Genomic DNA, 15,648 nt, shown 5'->3' on the forward strand with positions numbered 1-15,648 from the left:
GGCGGCGTGGCTGGAGCGCATGCCACTCTGCCTCCCATGCGCCTACGGCGGTGAGGAGATGCGCCAGCCCGAGGGGAATCCGTGACGTAGAGGCCGGTATACTCGGAGTGACTGTGAGGTGGCCTGCACAGCGGGTGGCTGGGTAGGGTTCGAGGCAGGGTCCGTGTTCAGGTGACTAATTCGGCGGTAGTGCTGTAGCGCGGGTGTACATGGCTGCTTCGCATCACACAGTTTGGCTGGTGGCAGGCCGGATAGAGTGGCGTTTGACTTGTGCCCCCGTGGTGTATTGGACACATTAAAGGGCAATGAAAAGCTTTATGATGGTGTTTAGTGGTATACTCACGATCAAAAAATGAATAGGGACACATTCATGAAGTAGAAAAGAAGGTCGCCGGGAAAGGGGGCGAAACGCCGGTGAGACCACCGTGCAACCGAAGCGAAGTCAAAATAATCGTCATCCTTCTGCGAGACATTCAGCGTTATAAATGCAGTTAGCTTCGTGCCCTGTATTCACAACTAGTACTCGGTCGGCGATTCTCACTTTTGCCCTTGTAAACCAGCGGGCATCGCTGGTGGTCAACACGAAATGCTTTGCTGTGGGTTGTCGAAATGAAATGTGAAGGAGTGAAGGTGAAGGTGAAGATGAATGGGATGCGTGTAGGGAAGAATGGAGATGGACGACTTTGGGCATCTTTGATCATCATCACCCAGATCAAATTTCCTCTGTTTTTTTTCGCGACTTTCGGCCTCTACCTCTGTGTGTATCCACACGTCGTACTGGCCATGTGGCTCGGAACCGCGGGGAACGGGTCCTGACCTCGATTTCACAGCACCAATACCGCAGACATACCTAATAGACATTGATAAAGCACAACCTAGAAGAAACCACGCGCGTAAAGTAACGGCATCGTCGGGAGCAGCAAACAGTTTGAATTGAGCAAGTAAGACCAAAGAAGCCATGGACAATGGAATTCGTATTTCAGAAGAGGTGGAGAAGTTCCTCCGCGCAGCTCGCTCGCGCGACGCGGCGGACTGCAGCCGAATGCTGCAAGAAAAGCCTGATCTCGTGAACTCAGTGGAGGCTGGCGGTTATGCTGCCCTCCATTTTGCCGCTTTCAATGGCGATGTTCAGATGCTGCATCTACTACTCGACCACAAGGCGGATCCGAACATCGAGAACATGGACGGCAACACGCCTCTTGTCATGTGCGTGAAAGGACGACAGCTGGAGTGCATTCGAATTTTGGTGAACGGGGGCGCCGACGTGAACAAAGCATCCACCTCCGGAAGCACGGCTGCACACTTTGCGGCATCGATGGGCTACGTGGACTGTCTTCTCCTTCTTGTGGAGCTGGGGGCGAAGACAGTGTACGCGGAGAGCGAGGCTGGCACTCTGCTTCACTGGGCCTGCCACTCAGGCGACCTCAACTGTATCGGCACCGTCATTTACGAGCTGAAGGTGCCGATCAATGCGGTTGACAAGCACGGCGGCACAGCCCTCTTCACGGCCCTCTTCATGAAAAAAACGGAGGCAGTGGAGTTTCTCGTTGAGCACGGGGCGGCAATCGACATCGCCATTGCTGAGGATGGCAGCACGCCGCTCCACATTGCCGTGGAGCACGCAAACTTGGAGTGCGTCCGCCTACTGTGCAGCTGTGGAGCCGACGCAAGCGCCAAGAACAGAGAGGACAAGACACCGCTGGACTTGGCGAAGGCTGCCAACAACAGCGCCGCTGTCAAGGAGCTCGAGAAGACGCAGGTGCCGCTGGAGAAGCGCGCCGAAGAGGCGGCGAGGTTTAAGAACCAGGGAAACAAAGTCTTTCAACAAGGCGAGAACGTCAAGGCTGCGAAGTTCTACACCCTTGCCATTCATCTCCACCCAACTAACCACGTCTACTACAGCAATCGCGCCGCCTGCTACTTCAATCAGCACTTTTACACTGGGGCCTACTGGGATGCAATGCGCTGTATTACACTTGACCCGTCGTGGCCGAAGGGCTACCTGCGGAAGGCTGCCACGGAGCTTGCACTGAAAAAGCTTACCGACGCCTTCACCACCGCCTCCCAGGGCCTGAAGCTGGACCCCGCGAACAAGGACCTTCAGCAAGTGAAGGACGAGGCGTTCAAGCAGCTGAAGAAATGATCAACGGGATGGATCTGTGCGAAACATGGCTAAGTTTTTCTCTGCGTCTTTCGGGGAAAGGGACGGCGAAGAGAAGGGAGCGGGGAGGGGCCAAGGATGTGCGTGCGCAGGCGCGGAAAAGCCGCCATTAAAGGAGCACTTGTATGACGGTTTCTCCGCTGAACGCACATGGGGTTCGAGGTCGGGACGGCTCAGATGCCCATCACTGTCGTTCCTTTTTTGCACGCCTGAATGCATCTGTGTTCGCGACTCTACTTCTTCGTCGACAAGGCGACGGGCACGGCCGCGTTACTGAAAACTGAAAAGAAAGCGGAGGCAAAGAGGATGACTCCTCCCCGACCTCTCGCACGCTTGGTAGGAGGGCTTGTGAATATGCCTAAGTATATCTCAGGGTAACCGCTGCTCTCTGTGTACCTGCGAGTAGGCGCAACGTTTCCTGTGCCCGCACCCATCTCGTCGGCAGAGCGCTTCTCGTCACGTCTGACGATGACCGTACGGGAAAGTCTGTTCACTGCGCGTGGCCGGCACTACCAATGGCCTCGCATCTCCTAAAATTATCGACCGCGTTCCTGCGGGACTTGAGCTGCCCTTAGCCGCTATGTGGACATGGCACTCAAGCGAGTGCTGGCGGCATGTACGATCGACCAAAAGAACGAGTCTAAGCAGCTGTTCCGGTGCAATACTGCCTCCTTCATACTCTGCTTCGCGCCCTACCTCAGTTTTGTTCTGCCTTTGATAACCTCGATCTGCTTCCCGCTACATCAGGCTCTCCCATTTCTCGGCTGTCGCGTCGGGCCCTCTCTCCTTTGCAACGTTCCTTGTGACAGCTACTCGCACTTTACAGGCAGCACCGCACGCTCATATCTTGTGGCGGGCAGAAGAGCGCGTTTTCCCACGCTTCTATTTTCACTGTCCCCTCAGCACCCAACGGAAGTCGAAGATGTCCGTTATCTCTACTCTTAACACCTACATGGCCGCGACAGAGTCGCGTGACAAGATGATTAAGGGTGCCGGGTGCTTCTTCAAGATGATGGGCGCCATCAACGGCAATGAAAACTTCATTAAAGTCGGCGCTTCCATGTCCGATGCACGCTGCTTGATTCGGATGCTGTCTTGGCTTGGGAACGTTCAAAAAATCAGCGACGCGATGGAGAAGCGTGTTGTGCAGCCTCGAGACGTTATGTTTGTGCTGCGCGTATTGTTCGACGGCATCTTCAGCCTTCTCGACAACATTGTGTTCGCCGGTCGTTTCTTCGGGCAAAAGTCGCCGAGCCTGGCACAGATGTCGCACGTGTCGCGTGCTGCCCTTTTCTATGGCTATGTCATGGCTGTGGCCCTTGATATGTACGACCTTCTGCGTGGTCCCAACATGCCGAAGCGAGGTGACCGTTGCCTGGTGCTGACACGCAATGCCTGCGATATGGTGTCTGCAATTGGCAATGTGTGCGCTCTGGACATCGGCGCGGCCAACGTCGCTGGGCTGGGTCTCATCAGCGCCATTATAGCGACTCGTGAGCAGCTCATAGCGGCGGCGGCCAAGTCTGGGGGCAACACACTCGGTTCCGCCCTGGCAAAGGCTGCCGGTTCGCAGTCGAAGAAGTGAATGTTCACTTTCGTGCAGCCCACGCTCGGTGTGTGTGTGTGTGTGTGTGTTCCCGGCTTCCTTTACTTTTTGTGCACCTTGTATTGCTATTCATGTGTTTTGGGCGCGACCACCGGTGTGGAGCGCATTTCGAAGCTTCCCGACACGCTCACTTCGCCTGGTAAAGTCTGGAGCGCACTCCCTTCGCTTCTGTCTATAGTGTCGTCTACACGCCCAAACGACTGCTCGCTGCAATGGTTTACTCCTCAGCTTCGATTTTCTGTGTCGTTTGCGTGTTCTCCCGCCTCTTGTTGGTAGAGCCCCTTGAGACTGCCCCCTTTGCCCCGTCTGATGCACAGAGGCTCCCATCCGCGCAGCCATGCACGAAATGAAAATTACAGGCGCCCAGGGCAGAGCCCCTTTTCGAGTTTCTTCAGTGGGCGGTGACGCGAGCTCCAAAAGTCTCGTAAAGGCGTGCGGACCGCCTCGGCGCGCGGTATCTCAGGGGCTCAGCATCCCACTCTCTCCGAGGAGGACAGGCGGTTCTTTTGCATCGTACCGATATGCCGAAGCACTTCTGGTGGCTGCAGGATAAAGGACAAACAACGTGGGGGGAATGGCATGCGAGCGTTTTCGCTACTGATGTCGGCCTTTGGACCCTTTGCGCTGCTGCGTCGCAGCGTCCTGTGACAGCAAAGACGCTTGCATCATTCATATGGCAGGCGAAGTGGCGGCGTGGCTGGAGCGCATGCCACTCTGCCTCCCATGCGCCTACGGCGGTGAGGAGATGCGCCAGCCCGAGGGGAATCCGTGACGTAGAGGCCGGTATACTCGGAGTGACTGTGAGGTGGCCTGCACAGCGGGTGGCTGGGTAGGGTTCGAGGCAGGGTCCGTGTTCAGGTGACTAATTCGGCGGTAGTGCTGTAGCGCGGGTGTACATGGCTGCTTCGCATCACACAGTTTGGCTGGTGGCAGGCCGGATAGAGTGGCGTTTGACTTGTGCCCCCGTGGTGTATTGGACACATTAAAGGGCAAAAAATGTGTGTGTGCGCCTGTTCGCCAGGAGACCGGCTGGTCGTGGATCCGTCGCAACGCTCAAATTCTGCAGAAGGAGCTGATGACGAAATAGCAAATGGGCGTAGCAGGAGTGCAAAGAGGGCTTTGCCTCTCTTGCCCGACGGGTGCCGCATCTGCGGGAAGGTGTTCCCTTAGACGGCTGCAAGAAGCAAACTAATGCAATGCTCATATCATCTCTTCCTTGAGGTTTTCTGCAGTGCTCTCATGGGAGGGCGACATATTGCTGATACAAGGCGGCGCATCGCTTCTATGCCGCCACCCAGCAGTACTGAAGCTCAGGTAACCGTGCTGGTGCGATTTGCACCACGGTTGCGCTCTCTTTTGCTTTCTACAAGGATGGTAGGTGGGCGATATGCTGATGAAGTATCTCTGTGTAACCTATTGCTCCTCAGCGCCATCTTTGCTGCTTCTTAGCTACTTCCAAACTTCACTTGTTACGCCCACCTGTTTCTGACGTTCGTTGGAGTGCGCTTGCAGCTCTCTGGCGTTCTGCACAACCATTTCTTTTGAACCCTCTCCATCGCACTCATCGGCCACCTCTTTCTGTAATCGAGGTCGACCACAAGCTTAGTATCCGCACAGGGACTCCTGAAGCACACATTTTTTTCCTTTGCTGTCTGAGAGCAAGGACATCGACTCGTTGGCGCCTTTAGTTTTGCCGCGCAAGTCATTGGTACTCATGACCACTCTTGTAGAAAAGTTGCAGTCGAGCACACTGAGTGACCAATGCAAGGCGGATCTGCTGAACCATGTCGAGGAAATCGAGGCAAACTCGCGGAGCCTCCCGAAGAAAATGGCAACTCTCCCAAATGCTAACCTCCCATCCGCGGTTATGATGCCCACCGACAACACCGTGAAGCGTCGCGGTTCAGCCGCCGCCAGCGGCGCTACTACGGAGCGCTCCCTGCGCTACACTAAAAGAAAGCAAGAAAAGGATGAGATGATCGCGAGCCGCACCACCTCCTGCACGAACCCAAGTGGCACATACTTCAAGGAGTGCTCGCAAAAGTTTCTGAGGGGCGCGCGCAGCTGGTCTGACCCGTTCCGAACCTCGCGGAGCCGCACGGTGCTCTCGGGTAAAGATATGGACTTTGTCTACCGCTATGCCAGCGCAGTGACCGGATCAGCGATCGAGCGGCCACAACCGAAGGACGAAGCTTCCGTTACTGCGACGGAGGCCTACCGTGCCGCCTTTCGGGAGTACAAGGGAAGGGACCCTACTGCGAAGGAGATGGAGGAAGCTGATCGACTGATTTATGCCTTCGATGAGAACGGCAACGTTGGAGTCCTTCAGAAGCCGCACAGCTGCTACCCTCACACACACATCTCAGCGAGCAAGACGCACGTTCGCTCGTGCCACAATCAAGTGTACCCGCCGGAAGTTCCTCCTGTACGCGCCGCGCGGAGCGAGTTTCCCGGACCGATCCCAACGTGGTCGAACACCAAGCGCATTACTACAATGGCCACGAACGGCACGTACCAACCTGGCCACCATGAGCCTACGAGTCTGAAGCGCGAGGCGATGAGCACGGTGGTGGGCTCTCGCTGAGCCTCGGTGCTCTCGCGAGGTCCCACGACGATTGGAAAGTCATTGCCTGCGGTGATCATGCGCTCTTATGAAGGCCTTGTCGGACGGTGTGCGCTGCCTTTGTGTTGTTTTCTTTGGCTGACCGATGTACACGTGCCTGTTTTGAGCTCATGCCTCCTCTTTCGCACTGCTCTTGTAGAGGAACCTCACCTCCATGGTAGAGAGTCACATCTACCACGAAGGCAGTTCTGCCGGAGAGGTGACGCGCTCATATGCTGGTGCCTTGATGTGTGCGCATGTGGCTCCCCTTAGGTGTCGATGGTGCCGTGCGTTGCGCCTCGTCTCCCTTTCGCTCACTGATGTACCTGATGCTTCTTTTTCCCGATTATGTTCCTCGATGCCGCCCGGTAGCGTTGTATGGGGGTGGAAACTCGACGATGCAGTTGCGTATGCTGATCAGGTGCGAGTACGTTTCCTCTTGACGGGTGCTGTATCCAGTGTCTTTTGTACTGGCCCGCATGTACGCCGTTTGTTAGGAGGGGGGCATCAGTGAGCCGGCTGATCATGTGGGGTGTACGCAGCTATGAGTACTGTTCTGATCTGCGGCTATCGTTTCTCCTGCGCCAACGCCTCATCAGTCGCAGAAAGAAAGGCCGGCGCCTCTGAAAATGTGCCGCGCCACCTCGATGGCTTAACAGGCGCATCCGCTCTTTATGTTTCTTCGCTTTGCAATGCTTCCCTTTCTTCATTCGATGATGAACCTTTCTTTCGCGCTCGGAGCAGAGCATCTGCCCCAGAAGCATAGCAAGCGCAACTCCACGTGCGCCGCGCACATCTTGACGTAGAAGACTACTTTTAGGCTCAGGTACCTAGCGGCGAAGCGGGGAGAAAGCTGTGCAGATGGAGCGCACGGCTGACCGGCGCATTCATACCACAGAGTGGGAGGATATCCAGTACCGATTCGGCAACCGCGTCGGGAAGTATGCGACACATGAAGGGGAGATCCTGGCGCAAAGCATTGCCGATAATAACCAAAACGCCTGCCTCACAGCCTACAACACACATGCCGAAAAAGTTGCAGCCAAGCTTGAGCGGGGAGGGTATGAGTGCGGCGAGGGGCGTGGGGAGGACAGTACCGGGCTCCTTGTGGACTCAGACGACGAGGACGACGCGTTGGCCGCAATCCGGCGGAAGCGCTTGATGGATTTGCAACGGCAGAGGGCGATGGAGCGCTTTGGGGTGCTGAGGCACATCCCAGGCGCCGACTACGTCGCAGAGGTGACGGAGGCGTCTTCGACGTGCTGGGTGGTGGCTGCGCTGATGAAGCCGGGCCACAGCGATTGTGAGTCGCTACTGACGGTGCTTCGCACGATGGCGCAGCGGCACCGCTCCGTCAAGTTCGTCTGGATGGTATCGACAGAAGCGGTCCCGAACTTCCCTGACGGCCACCTTCCATGCGTACTTCTGTACAGGGATAGAGAGGTGAAGAAGCAGTTGACTGGACTGGCAGTCTGGCAGGCCCAGAAACAGCTGAACGTTACGACAGTCGAGCAGGTTCTGACGCGGAACGGCGTGCTGCGGCGTGCGCAAGACGACGCTGGAGACGAGGCTGCCGAGAACGACGATTGACGTCCTGAGTGTCTGGCTCGCTGACGGTTTCTCGTGGTTGTGCTTCTCGTGAAGTGTGCGATACAGCCGTTTTTCTCTTTGGGGCCTAAGTTTTGTGTTGAGCACTCTCTAGCATATATCCTGCGGTGCTAGGCCAGTAGACCTCGTGCTCGTCGCCGTCGCCTTTTTCCTCTCTGCTCTACGTGTATCCGCCTGTTTCGGCGCTCGCCGTTCGTGAGGTGCGCTGCGGCTGTAACCTGGCCAGCGGTGTGCAGGTGTGTTCATGTGCGTATACGTGTGGATGTCAAGGTGTATTCTGCCGTGCTTCTCGCGGAGAAAGCGGTTATCTGTGCTGCCCCTCTGGGCCGCGGCGCTACCAAATGTCATCGCGTACCCGCCAGAGTAAATTATTACCGATGTGGAAGTGGATAGAGCGAGGGAGAGACGTGACTCTCCCCCTCTCTTTATGGGACGATCACGTTGCTTTCATTGGCGCAAGTATGGGGGCATTGATGACGATGCTGCTGTTTGAAGCTCTGAAAAGGTGCACAACGAACGCTTTGGGAGTAAGATGCGGTAGGTCAAGCTCTCCGGCCATGAATGGATGAGCGTTACGGTCGCCTCAGGCCGTATCTGTTGCCGCCCCCTCCCTTTCGCGTTCCCCTCTTCCTCCTTCCCTTTCACCCGTCTCTCTGTTTTTTTTTTCGTGAGGAGCTCCTCACTTCGGAGCGCCGTATGCACGCACACCTCTTTCTCTCACTTTTCACTACCGCTCCTCTCTCCCGCCCTCTTTTTAGCCAAACGCGCTGGTGTCGGAGAGCGAGTGACAGAGTAGAGGCTAAGATCTGCGACTCCGCGCGATGTCCGTCGACGGGCACCTTATAGCTGATGTACAGCGGCTACGACAGCTCGGGGAGCAGTCGCTTTTCCTCCTTGTCGTCGGCAGTAAAGGTGCGGGCAAGAGCACAGCACTTCAGAATTTCGTTAGCGGACTCCCGACGACCACCGAGGCGCGGCATGTGTCCGAAGTGCCCGTGGCCCTTGACGCGAAGGCAGGTTCTTCGCCCGAGAACGGTCTTATATTATGGACACTGACCTATTCCGCGGTGGCCCATAGCATCTCGGCTTTAGGTGCGCTTGCTGCCCATGCACCGCCGCTGCGGCCATTTTCAATTATCGTCGCCGATGACATCGACATTCTCTGGCTCCTCTGCAGCATCAACGGGCTTCTGCCGTATCTCCAGCGACTCCTTCAGGGAGCGTTGAAGAGTTCGTCATGTGCGATTGTGGCCAGCGCTCACAGTAAGGATGCGGTCCCCGCATGGCTGCTAGAGCAAAGGGTGCCCGCTCTTTACCCACTCCGCGACCTTACTGAAGCGGGCGTGAGGCGACTGCTACGCACGTGTCCTCAGCCGCTCTTCAAATCGCACAGCGAACTGATCATAGGAGCGCAGAAATTTTCCACCTCGCGCCAGATGCTTCTTTTCAGCGCATGTATGACACTTGAGGCGGCCGCGCACGGCGCTACCGGAGAAAAGCTGCGCTCACTTACACGGGAAGCATACGAGTTTCTTCACCACCGTCGTTCTACAACCACAGAGCAGCACTCACTCCCCCATCTCTACGGTTTAGGGGAAGTGCGACACCGCATCAGCACGCTCGTTTCGATTTTCGTGGAACGTAGAAGACCAGGTCTTGGTGGACGGCTGATCGCATCTCTCCCCCCCTCCACTGGCTTGCTTCTTCACGGCCCGTCAGGGTGCGGGAAGTCCAGCCTCGCTCGGCAGATGGCCGCTGACTTTCCGTCCATTCCATTTTTTTTCGTGGAGTGCACCATGCTGTTCTCCAAGTACCTTGGAGAGAGTGAAGAGCAGTTGCGCGAGGTGTACCGGCAAGCACGAACGCGAACTCCGGCTGTGGTGGTGCTGGAGGACATCGACGTCATCGCACAGTCTCGAGGCGCGATGCAGTACTGCGACAGTGGCCAGGGTGGCGGAAGTGGTAAAAGTCAGGTTGACGTCACAAGGCGCATGCTGGCGAGCCTGCTCTGTGAGTTGGACGGTGTCACAGAGAACAGTGGCGTACTTACCATCGGAATCACTAACGCGCCGCAAGTGTTGGATACAGCCGTGCTCCGTCAAGGGCGACTCGAAACGCTTGTGTACATTCCGCCGCTCACACAGGACGGGGCGGAGGAGTTATGCAGGGACTTCTTTCAGCTCTTTGCCGGCGCAGAGGAACGGAGGCGCGAGTGCGCCGTGATGGTGGCTAGTCGCGCGGTAGGCTGCGCTGCCGCTTCCCTTCAGTACGTCCTTCGAAAAGTCTTCGAAGCTTGTGCGCTGCGTCACGGTTGGAACGCAGCCGCAGCCGCAGCGCTGCCGTTGCCGAGCGTAGCAGAGATTCAGGGACATCTCTTCGAAAACTGCTCTATGCTGCGGCGGGTGAATTGCCCGCACTTCGAGTAATTGGTGCCACTTACTTGCCTTTGAAGGAACCAAAGCAAGCAGCAACAAAGAAAACGGTAGAAAAGTGCCGTTGTAAAGGCGCATGGTGCACTCACTAGCATTTGTGAGCGAGCACGGCGCCGAAGGGAATTCGCGTTCTTTGCCCCTGCCCCTTTGACGTGCTGTTTTGAAGAAAAGCGCTGCATGCCTCTCTGCACATACGCGACCGAAAGGGTGGCCTCATAGAAGAGCTGCGGCGTAGCTGCCCCTCTCCCCTACTCGCGCTAGCCGGCGCCGCTTTCCTCTTCTGGTGTTGATCCCGCCTTTCAGCGCCGTTTTTGTTTTTTTCGCTCTTGTCAGAGTTGCCAAAGTGCGTCGCTCATGAACGCCCTTGGCATGCCTGCTGAATTCATCTGCCTGCCACTCCCCCACTCTCTTCTACTCGTCAAGGTCACAGGTACGTGCTGTGCACACGTATACCGGCGCGCCCGCTCACAGCCCTTCTGTGACGTTCAGCTCGACAAGAAGGATAGGCTGAACGTATTCCTGTCTGATCCTCTGTGTGTCGGGTACGGAGTGCATGCACCTTTACAGGCGTTCTGGGAGACCCTGGCTGCTGCGTAAAAATAGACGACTCAGACGAGGAGAGCTGACAACATACACACACTCACAGGAGAGTGGACGCCTCGTGTGGGGGTTGAGGGGCGTGGGTGCGCCCCTTTGCTTTGTCTTGTCTTCTCTGCACCGGCTCAGCCCCGTGCAGGCACCACCTCTGCGCATCACCCTCTCACTGCAAGCTTGTACAGGTGCCTCTCTTCGCAGTCTGGCTCACCGGTACTCAGATCCGCGGCAGCGTGGCGCTTTCTGTGAAGGCTTTGTGCAGTCGTGTTGAGTGGAGCTTTTTGGGTTTCTTGTCTGTCGGACACGTCCAGTTGCGTCTGTCGCCACCCCACCTCTTCCCGCGCCCTATACGCGTCTGCATGGATCCACCCTGCGACATTGTTCATGAGATCTCACCAGCGGTGACGCGCCCTTGCCTTACGTGGGGGTTTCTTTTCCTTAGCGTTTGACGTGCCAGCGAATGGATTACCGTTCGCCATTTGAGCTACGCCAACAGCTCCTCGAGGGGGCTCGAGCCGCCCAGACAGCATTGCCGCCAAGGAAACTGAAGTGTAAGGCCAAGGGCGGCTTCGGCGGCAACGGCGACAGCTGCGTCGCGGCGCCCCCAAAGCAGTATGCAGGCGCTCAGTATGCCTCGGGGTTCATGCCCTCCACCGCACTTCCAGATGACCCCACCGCACTAGTCCGCGAGGTGCCCGGGGCCGAGAACATTGAGGCCCTCAACAAGGCACTCGAGCGCGAGGAGGCGGTGCAGCGGTATGTGGAGAAAGAGAAGCTCTCAATCGAAGAGTCTGCCAAGTACATCATGGCCAATGGCAGCACAGGGCAGCGCATCTCTTTTTTCGGTCATGTTCGCGAGCAGCTGAGAGAGTTGCCCCCGAAGGGTATCTCCAAGGTTCTCGAGACGCTACTGGACTCGATGTGGGCGCAGGATCCTGAGCTGCAGTGTCGCGCGCCGGAAAGTCTGCTGAAGCTTGTAGGTCTCCTAGATCCCAACACAGCAACGGAGATGTATGACGTCACAAAAACAATGCTGACCGTTCAGACGCCGGAGATTCGAATCGCGTGGTGTGAGCTGCTGCTCGGGCTCATCGACTACTTGCCTGTTAGTGTGTTACAAAATGACGTGATTTCCCTTGCCGTGAGCAAGTCAGAGCACGCGCAGCCGCAGGATCAGCGCGAGCTGAGCTGCAAGCTCCTCGGAGCCCTCTGTCAGCATATAGCCGCCGACAAGGTAGAAGAGTTGATACTACCCCGAGCATTGGCCCTGTGCCAGGACACAAATGTCGGCGTCCGCCAGCGCATGTGCCAGCAGTTGTGCGCGATTGCACACTCATTGGGTGTAGAAAAGGCAAAGACGCGCGTGGCGCCGGACTTGTTTGAGCTCCTGAGTGACGAGGAGCAGGCAGTGTCGAGAGCTGCCTTTTCGTGTCTCATCGACTTGGTTGAATTTTTCGGCTCTGTCTACCGCCGGGAGAAGCTCTTCCCAATCATCAAGAACTTCATCTCGAACCCGCCAAGCGAGGTGGTGGGGCTGCTTGTCGGGGAGTTCGGTCGCTTCCTCGACGCCATCAAGACGGACATCCTTTCGGAGGACGATGTGAAGCTTTTCGCGGACTTTTTCTGCGCGGCTGCGACGCGACACGAGGAGGAAGCGAGACGCCATTGTGCCTACAACTTTCCCGCCGTGGTGGCATCGCTTCCTCGCACCGTTTTCGCCACGCACCTGAGCAAGGCGCTCTTGTCCCTGTCTACCGATAGCTGCGTCGCTGCCCGGTTCAGCACTGCTGCCGGCATGCATGAACTGCTTCCGCTGCTGCACTCGCCAACTGCCGACCTGCTGGAGCGTCCCTTTCTGCGCCTCATTGGCGATCCCGATGCCTCCGTGCGGGCGGCATTAGTGGAGCACATCAACGACCTGCTCGACTTCTTTCGCAGAGCGCTGAAAGGCTCAGCTCGCGTGTCCTTCTTTTCGGCCGTTCTCGACGCTCTTCTTTCGTGGGTGTCGGAGCCAGTCGTGAACTGGCACACGATGCAGAACGTCATGCGGATCGTGGGCCACTACATCGACGTTTTCGAGGAGAGGACGTTGACGGAGCAGGTTGTACCGCGGCTGTGGGAATACGCCAAGACCGGGGCGACAATCTTGAAGGCCGACTGCGCCACGCTCATTATGCACATAGCCTCCCGCATTGACAATCCAATCGCCAAGGCGCAGATCTTTAGCCGTCTGAACAGCGAGTACGGCAGGTCGAACTCGTGCTACGCACGCCAGACGTACATCTATTTTGTCTCGGCGTCCTTTCGGTTTTTTTCCCTTCGCTGCGTGCGGGAGCGGATGCTGGAGTGCTGCCTCGAGCTGCAGCGCGACAGCGTGACGGCGGTGCGACTGGCACTAGCGCGTAGTCTGCCGTTTCTGTCGCAGACTCTGCGAAAGAACAACGCCGGCGCGCTCGAAGATGAATTCATCGCTATGGTGAACCGTCTACGTGAAGATGTGGACAAGGAAGTGCAGGAGGAGGTTTCCAAGTACGCAGCGTTGTGCAAACGCCGTGCTGAAGAGGGTACCACTGCAATCGGCAGATCCAGTAGAGAAGAGGAGGATGGGAGGCGAGAGAAGGCGGAGTTGGTGATGCTAGAACATGCGAAAGAGACGGACAAAGCGGAGCGGCGCGCAAAGCTGCGGGACTTGCTGAAGAGCGAGCGTGAGAAGGATTTGGTAGAGCTACCGTCACCTCCAAAGGGGCGCAAGGCGGGGCCGCTGACCAACACGGCATCGGTTCCACTGACTCGGCGTCATGGCAGCAAGCATTCTTTACTGCCCTCCGTGAACCCTGTCATTCTTCCCCGCATCGCGCCGACAAAGCTGGCACCTGCGCGGGCGACGAGCCGCAAGAGGTTATGAAAGAAAAGGGAGCGAAAAGTGCAGCCGTTTCGGCGCTCCCCTCATATCCCTCTCGGCGCTTACGCTCTTGTTCCTCCGCATATGATGCAACCGCTGCATACGTCTGCTCTTGTCCCGACGTCCAAAAGCCACTGGGCATCTTCTGTGGGCAGTCGCCGTTGGCCGAGGGCGGGGGTGGGTGGCAAGACGCATCTCTGTCCTCTCGTTATCCTCTGCTTTGTTGCTCGTTCTTGCCTCTTTCGTATGATCGCATCAGCCAGCCTGAGTCGGTGTCTTCTCGGGGCTTCTGTCTGGCCCTCGTCTTTTTTTCCCTTCCCTAGCGCCACAAGTTTTGCTGCTTTCGCTGCAGCTCCAGTGGTATCCATTGCCCCCATTGTCTGTGTTTCTTCGGCTGGATGTGCCATGCTCTCTCTCCTCTCTCTCTCGGAGCAGTCGTCTCTGTCGGCCATAAGCTGTAGGGTATATATATACATGCATATGTATACGAGTATGTACATGTGTACAGTGGGGGATACACGCACACACGTACGCACCCTCATTCTCATACACAGACGTGCATAGAAGCATACATATATATATATATATATGCATGTGAGCTGTTGCAAATATCAAGGTGTTGATTACTTTCACTTTTTTGCCGCAGGTTGTCGGGTTTTTTTTCTGTCTCTCTCTCTTTCGGACTTGTGTATGTCTCTTACATGTATGTCAACTAAGGAGACCTCACCACTTTCATCAAGACAATCGGTTGTGTGCCGCACATGTACATTTTTGTGTTCGCTTCTTTGCTGTCACTTCCGTTGGCCCTTGTCTTTTTATGTCGTGGTGCTCCTATGTGTGTGCGTGTGTGTGTGTGTGTGTCTGTACCCCCTCTCTCGCTCTCTCTGCTCGTCACACACACATACACATATACACGAGCACGTGCACAGCCTTTTCATGAGAATCGTACTGTAGTACGATGGTGTCTCCCCTCCTCCGTTTGTTTCTTCGCTCTTTACCTTTTCCTGACGGTGCGCTGTGCACTTTACACGCTCTCTCTCCGCTCTGCTTTTCTCTCTGTTTGCGTAAGTGCTCTGTCGTGGTTTTCCGATTGTGTCTGCCCCCATGTGATGCTGCTCCTACCGCTGCAGAGGACCAGCACGTGTGTACACAAGCCCATCGCTCTCTCTCTCTCTCTTCATCGTCGAAGTGGAGGTTGGCGGTGTGCATGGCCGATGATGTCACGACGGGGCACACAGGCATGACAGGCAGACGACAGAAAGCACACTCGAGAGGCTTCGTGTACATTATTCTTTCGAAACAGCAGTACTCGTTTTTTCTCTGCCCGACGTCGCGTTCGAGGCGACTCCGGCTCTCTGCCTCGCATTGTGGTGTCCATACGCGTGAGCGTATGTGCGTGCATGGCTGGCAACCTGTGATAGTCTTTAGCGATGCTGATGGTGCCTTCAACGTTGATCACTGCCTCCCCCGTTTTTGTCGCATGAATGGCGGGCTCGTAGCCTAACGTGACGGAGAGGACGCCCCAAAGGACCTGAGGAAGAAAAGGAAACAGTCTGCGCCACCAGCCGGGAAAGAGGGACTGTGGGCTTTGCACCTGTGCGCGTGAGCAATGCGGTTCGCGCGCGCGAAGGCGATGCGGCGTTGGCGCCTCTTGCGTCTGAATGAACAGTGGCGGTCAGCACGCTCTCTTCTGCTGCTGTGGTGATGCCATCATGGAGCAACAAAAAAAACGCCAACCATGTG

The 15,648-nt window shown here is 56.6% G+C and overlaps 6 protein-coding genes across 6 annotated transcripts; all 6 read left to right on the top strand.

Moving 5' to 3' along the window:
* Positions 1 to 958: 958 nt before the first annotated feature.
* Positions 959 to 2,143, top strand: LSCM1_04961 (uncharacterized protein; the record flags this gene model as incomplete). Its single annotated transcript, XM_067322443.1, has 1 exon — positions 959 to 2,143. The coding sequence occupies one exon, from the start codon at positions 959 to 961 to the stop codon at positions 2,141 to 2,143; it is 1,185 nt and encodes a 394-aa protein (XP_067178306.1).
* A 940-nt stretch (positions 2,144 to 3,083) lies between these two features.
* LSCM1_04962 (uncharacterized protein) lies at positions 3,084 to 3,746 on the top strand (the record flags this gene model as incomplete). The annotated part of the gene is made up of 1 exon (XM_067322444.1): positions 3,084 to 3,746. One exon carries the CDS (start codon positions 3,084 to 3,086, stop codon positions 3,744 to 3,746), a length of 663 nt encoding a protein of 220 aa, XP_067178307.1.
* A 1,735-nt stretch (positions 3,747 to 5,481) lies between these two features.
* Positions 5,482 to 6,351, top strand: LSCM1_04963 (uncharacterized protein; the record flags this gene model as incomplete). Its single annotated transcript, XM_067322445.1, has 1 exon — positions 5,482 to 6,351. The coding sequence occupies one exon, from the start codon at positions 5,482 to 5,484 to the stop codon at positions 6,349 to 6,351; it is 870 nt and encodes a 289-aa protein (XP_067178308.1).
* An 879-nt stretch (positions 6,352 to 7,230) lies between these two features.
* On the top strand, positions 7,231 to 7,959 carry LSCM1_04964 (uncharacterized protein; the record flags this gene model as incomplete). Its single annotated transcript, XM_067322446.1, has 1 exon — positions 7,231 to 7,959. The coding sequence occupies one exon, from the start codon at positions 7,231 to 7,233 to the stop codon at positions 7,957 to 7,959; it is 729 nt and encodes a 242-aa protein (XP_067178309.1).
* An 839-nt stretch (positions 7,960 to 8,798) lies between these two features.
* LSCM1_04965 (uncharacterized protein) lies at positions 8,799 to 10,403 on the top strand (the record flags this gene model as incomplete). The annotated part of the gene is made up of 1 exon (XM_067322447.1): positions 8,799 to 10,403. One exon carries the CDS (start codon positions 8,799 to 8,801, stop codon positions 10,401 to 10,403), a length of 1,605 nt encoding a protein of 534 aa, XP_067178310.1.
* Positions 10,404 to 11,463: 1,060 nt separating this feature from the next.
* On the top strand, positions 11,464 to 13,908 carry LSCM1_04966 (uncharacterized protein; the record flags this gene model as incomplete). The annotated part of the gene is made up of 1 exon (XM_067322448.1): positions 11,464 to 13,908. The coding sequence occupies one exon, from the start codon at positions 11,464 to 11,466 to the stop codon at positions 13,906 to 13,908; it is 2,445 nt and encodes an 814-aa protein (XP_067178311.1).
* Between the last annotated feature and the right edge of the window lie 1,740 nt (positions 13,909 to 15,648).

The sequence above is a fragment of the Leishmania martiniquensis genome, chromosome 24 (genome assembly GCF_017916325.1).
Source record: "Leishmania martiniquensis isolate LSCM1 chromosome 24, whole genome shotgun sequence".
In the NCBI taxonomy this organism is placed as follows: Eukaryota; Euglenozoa; class Kinetoplastea; order Trypanosomatida; family Trypanosomatidae; genus Leishmania; species Leishmania martiniquensis.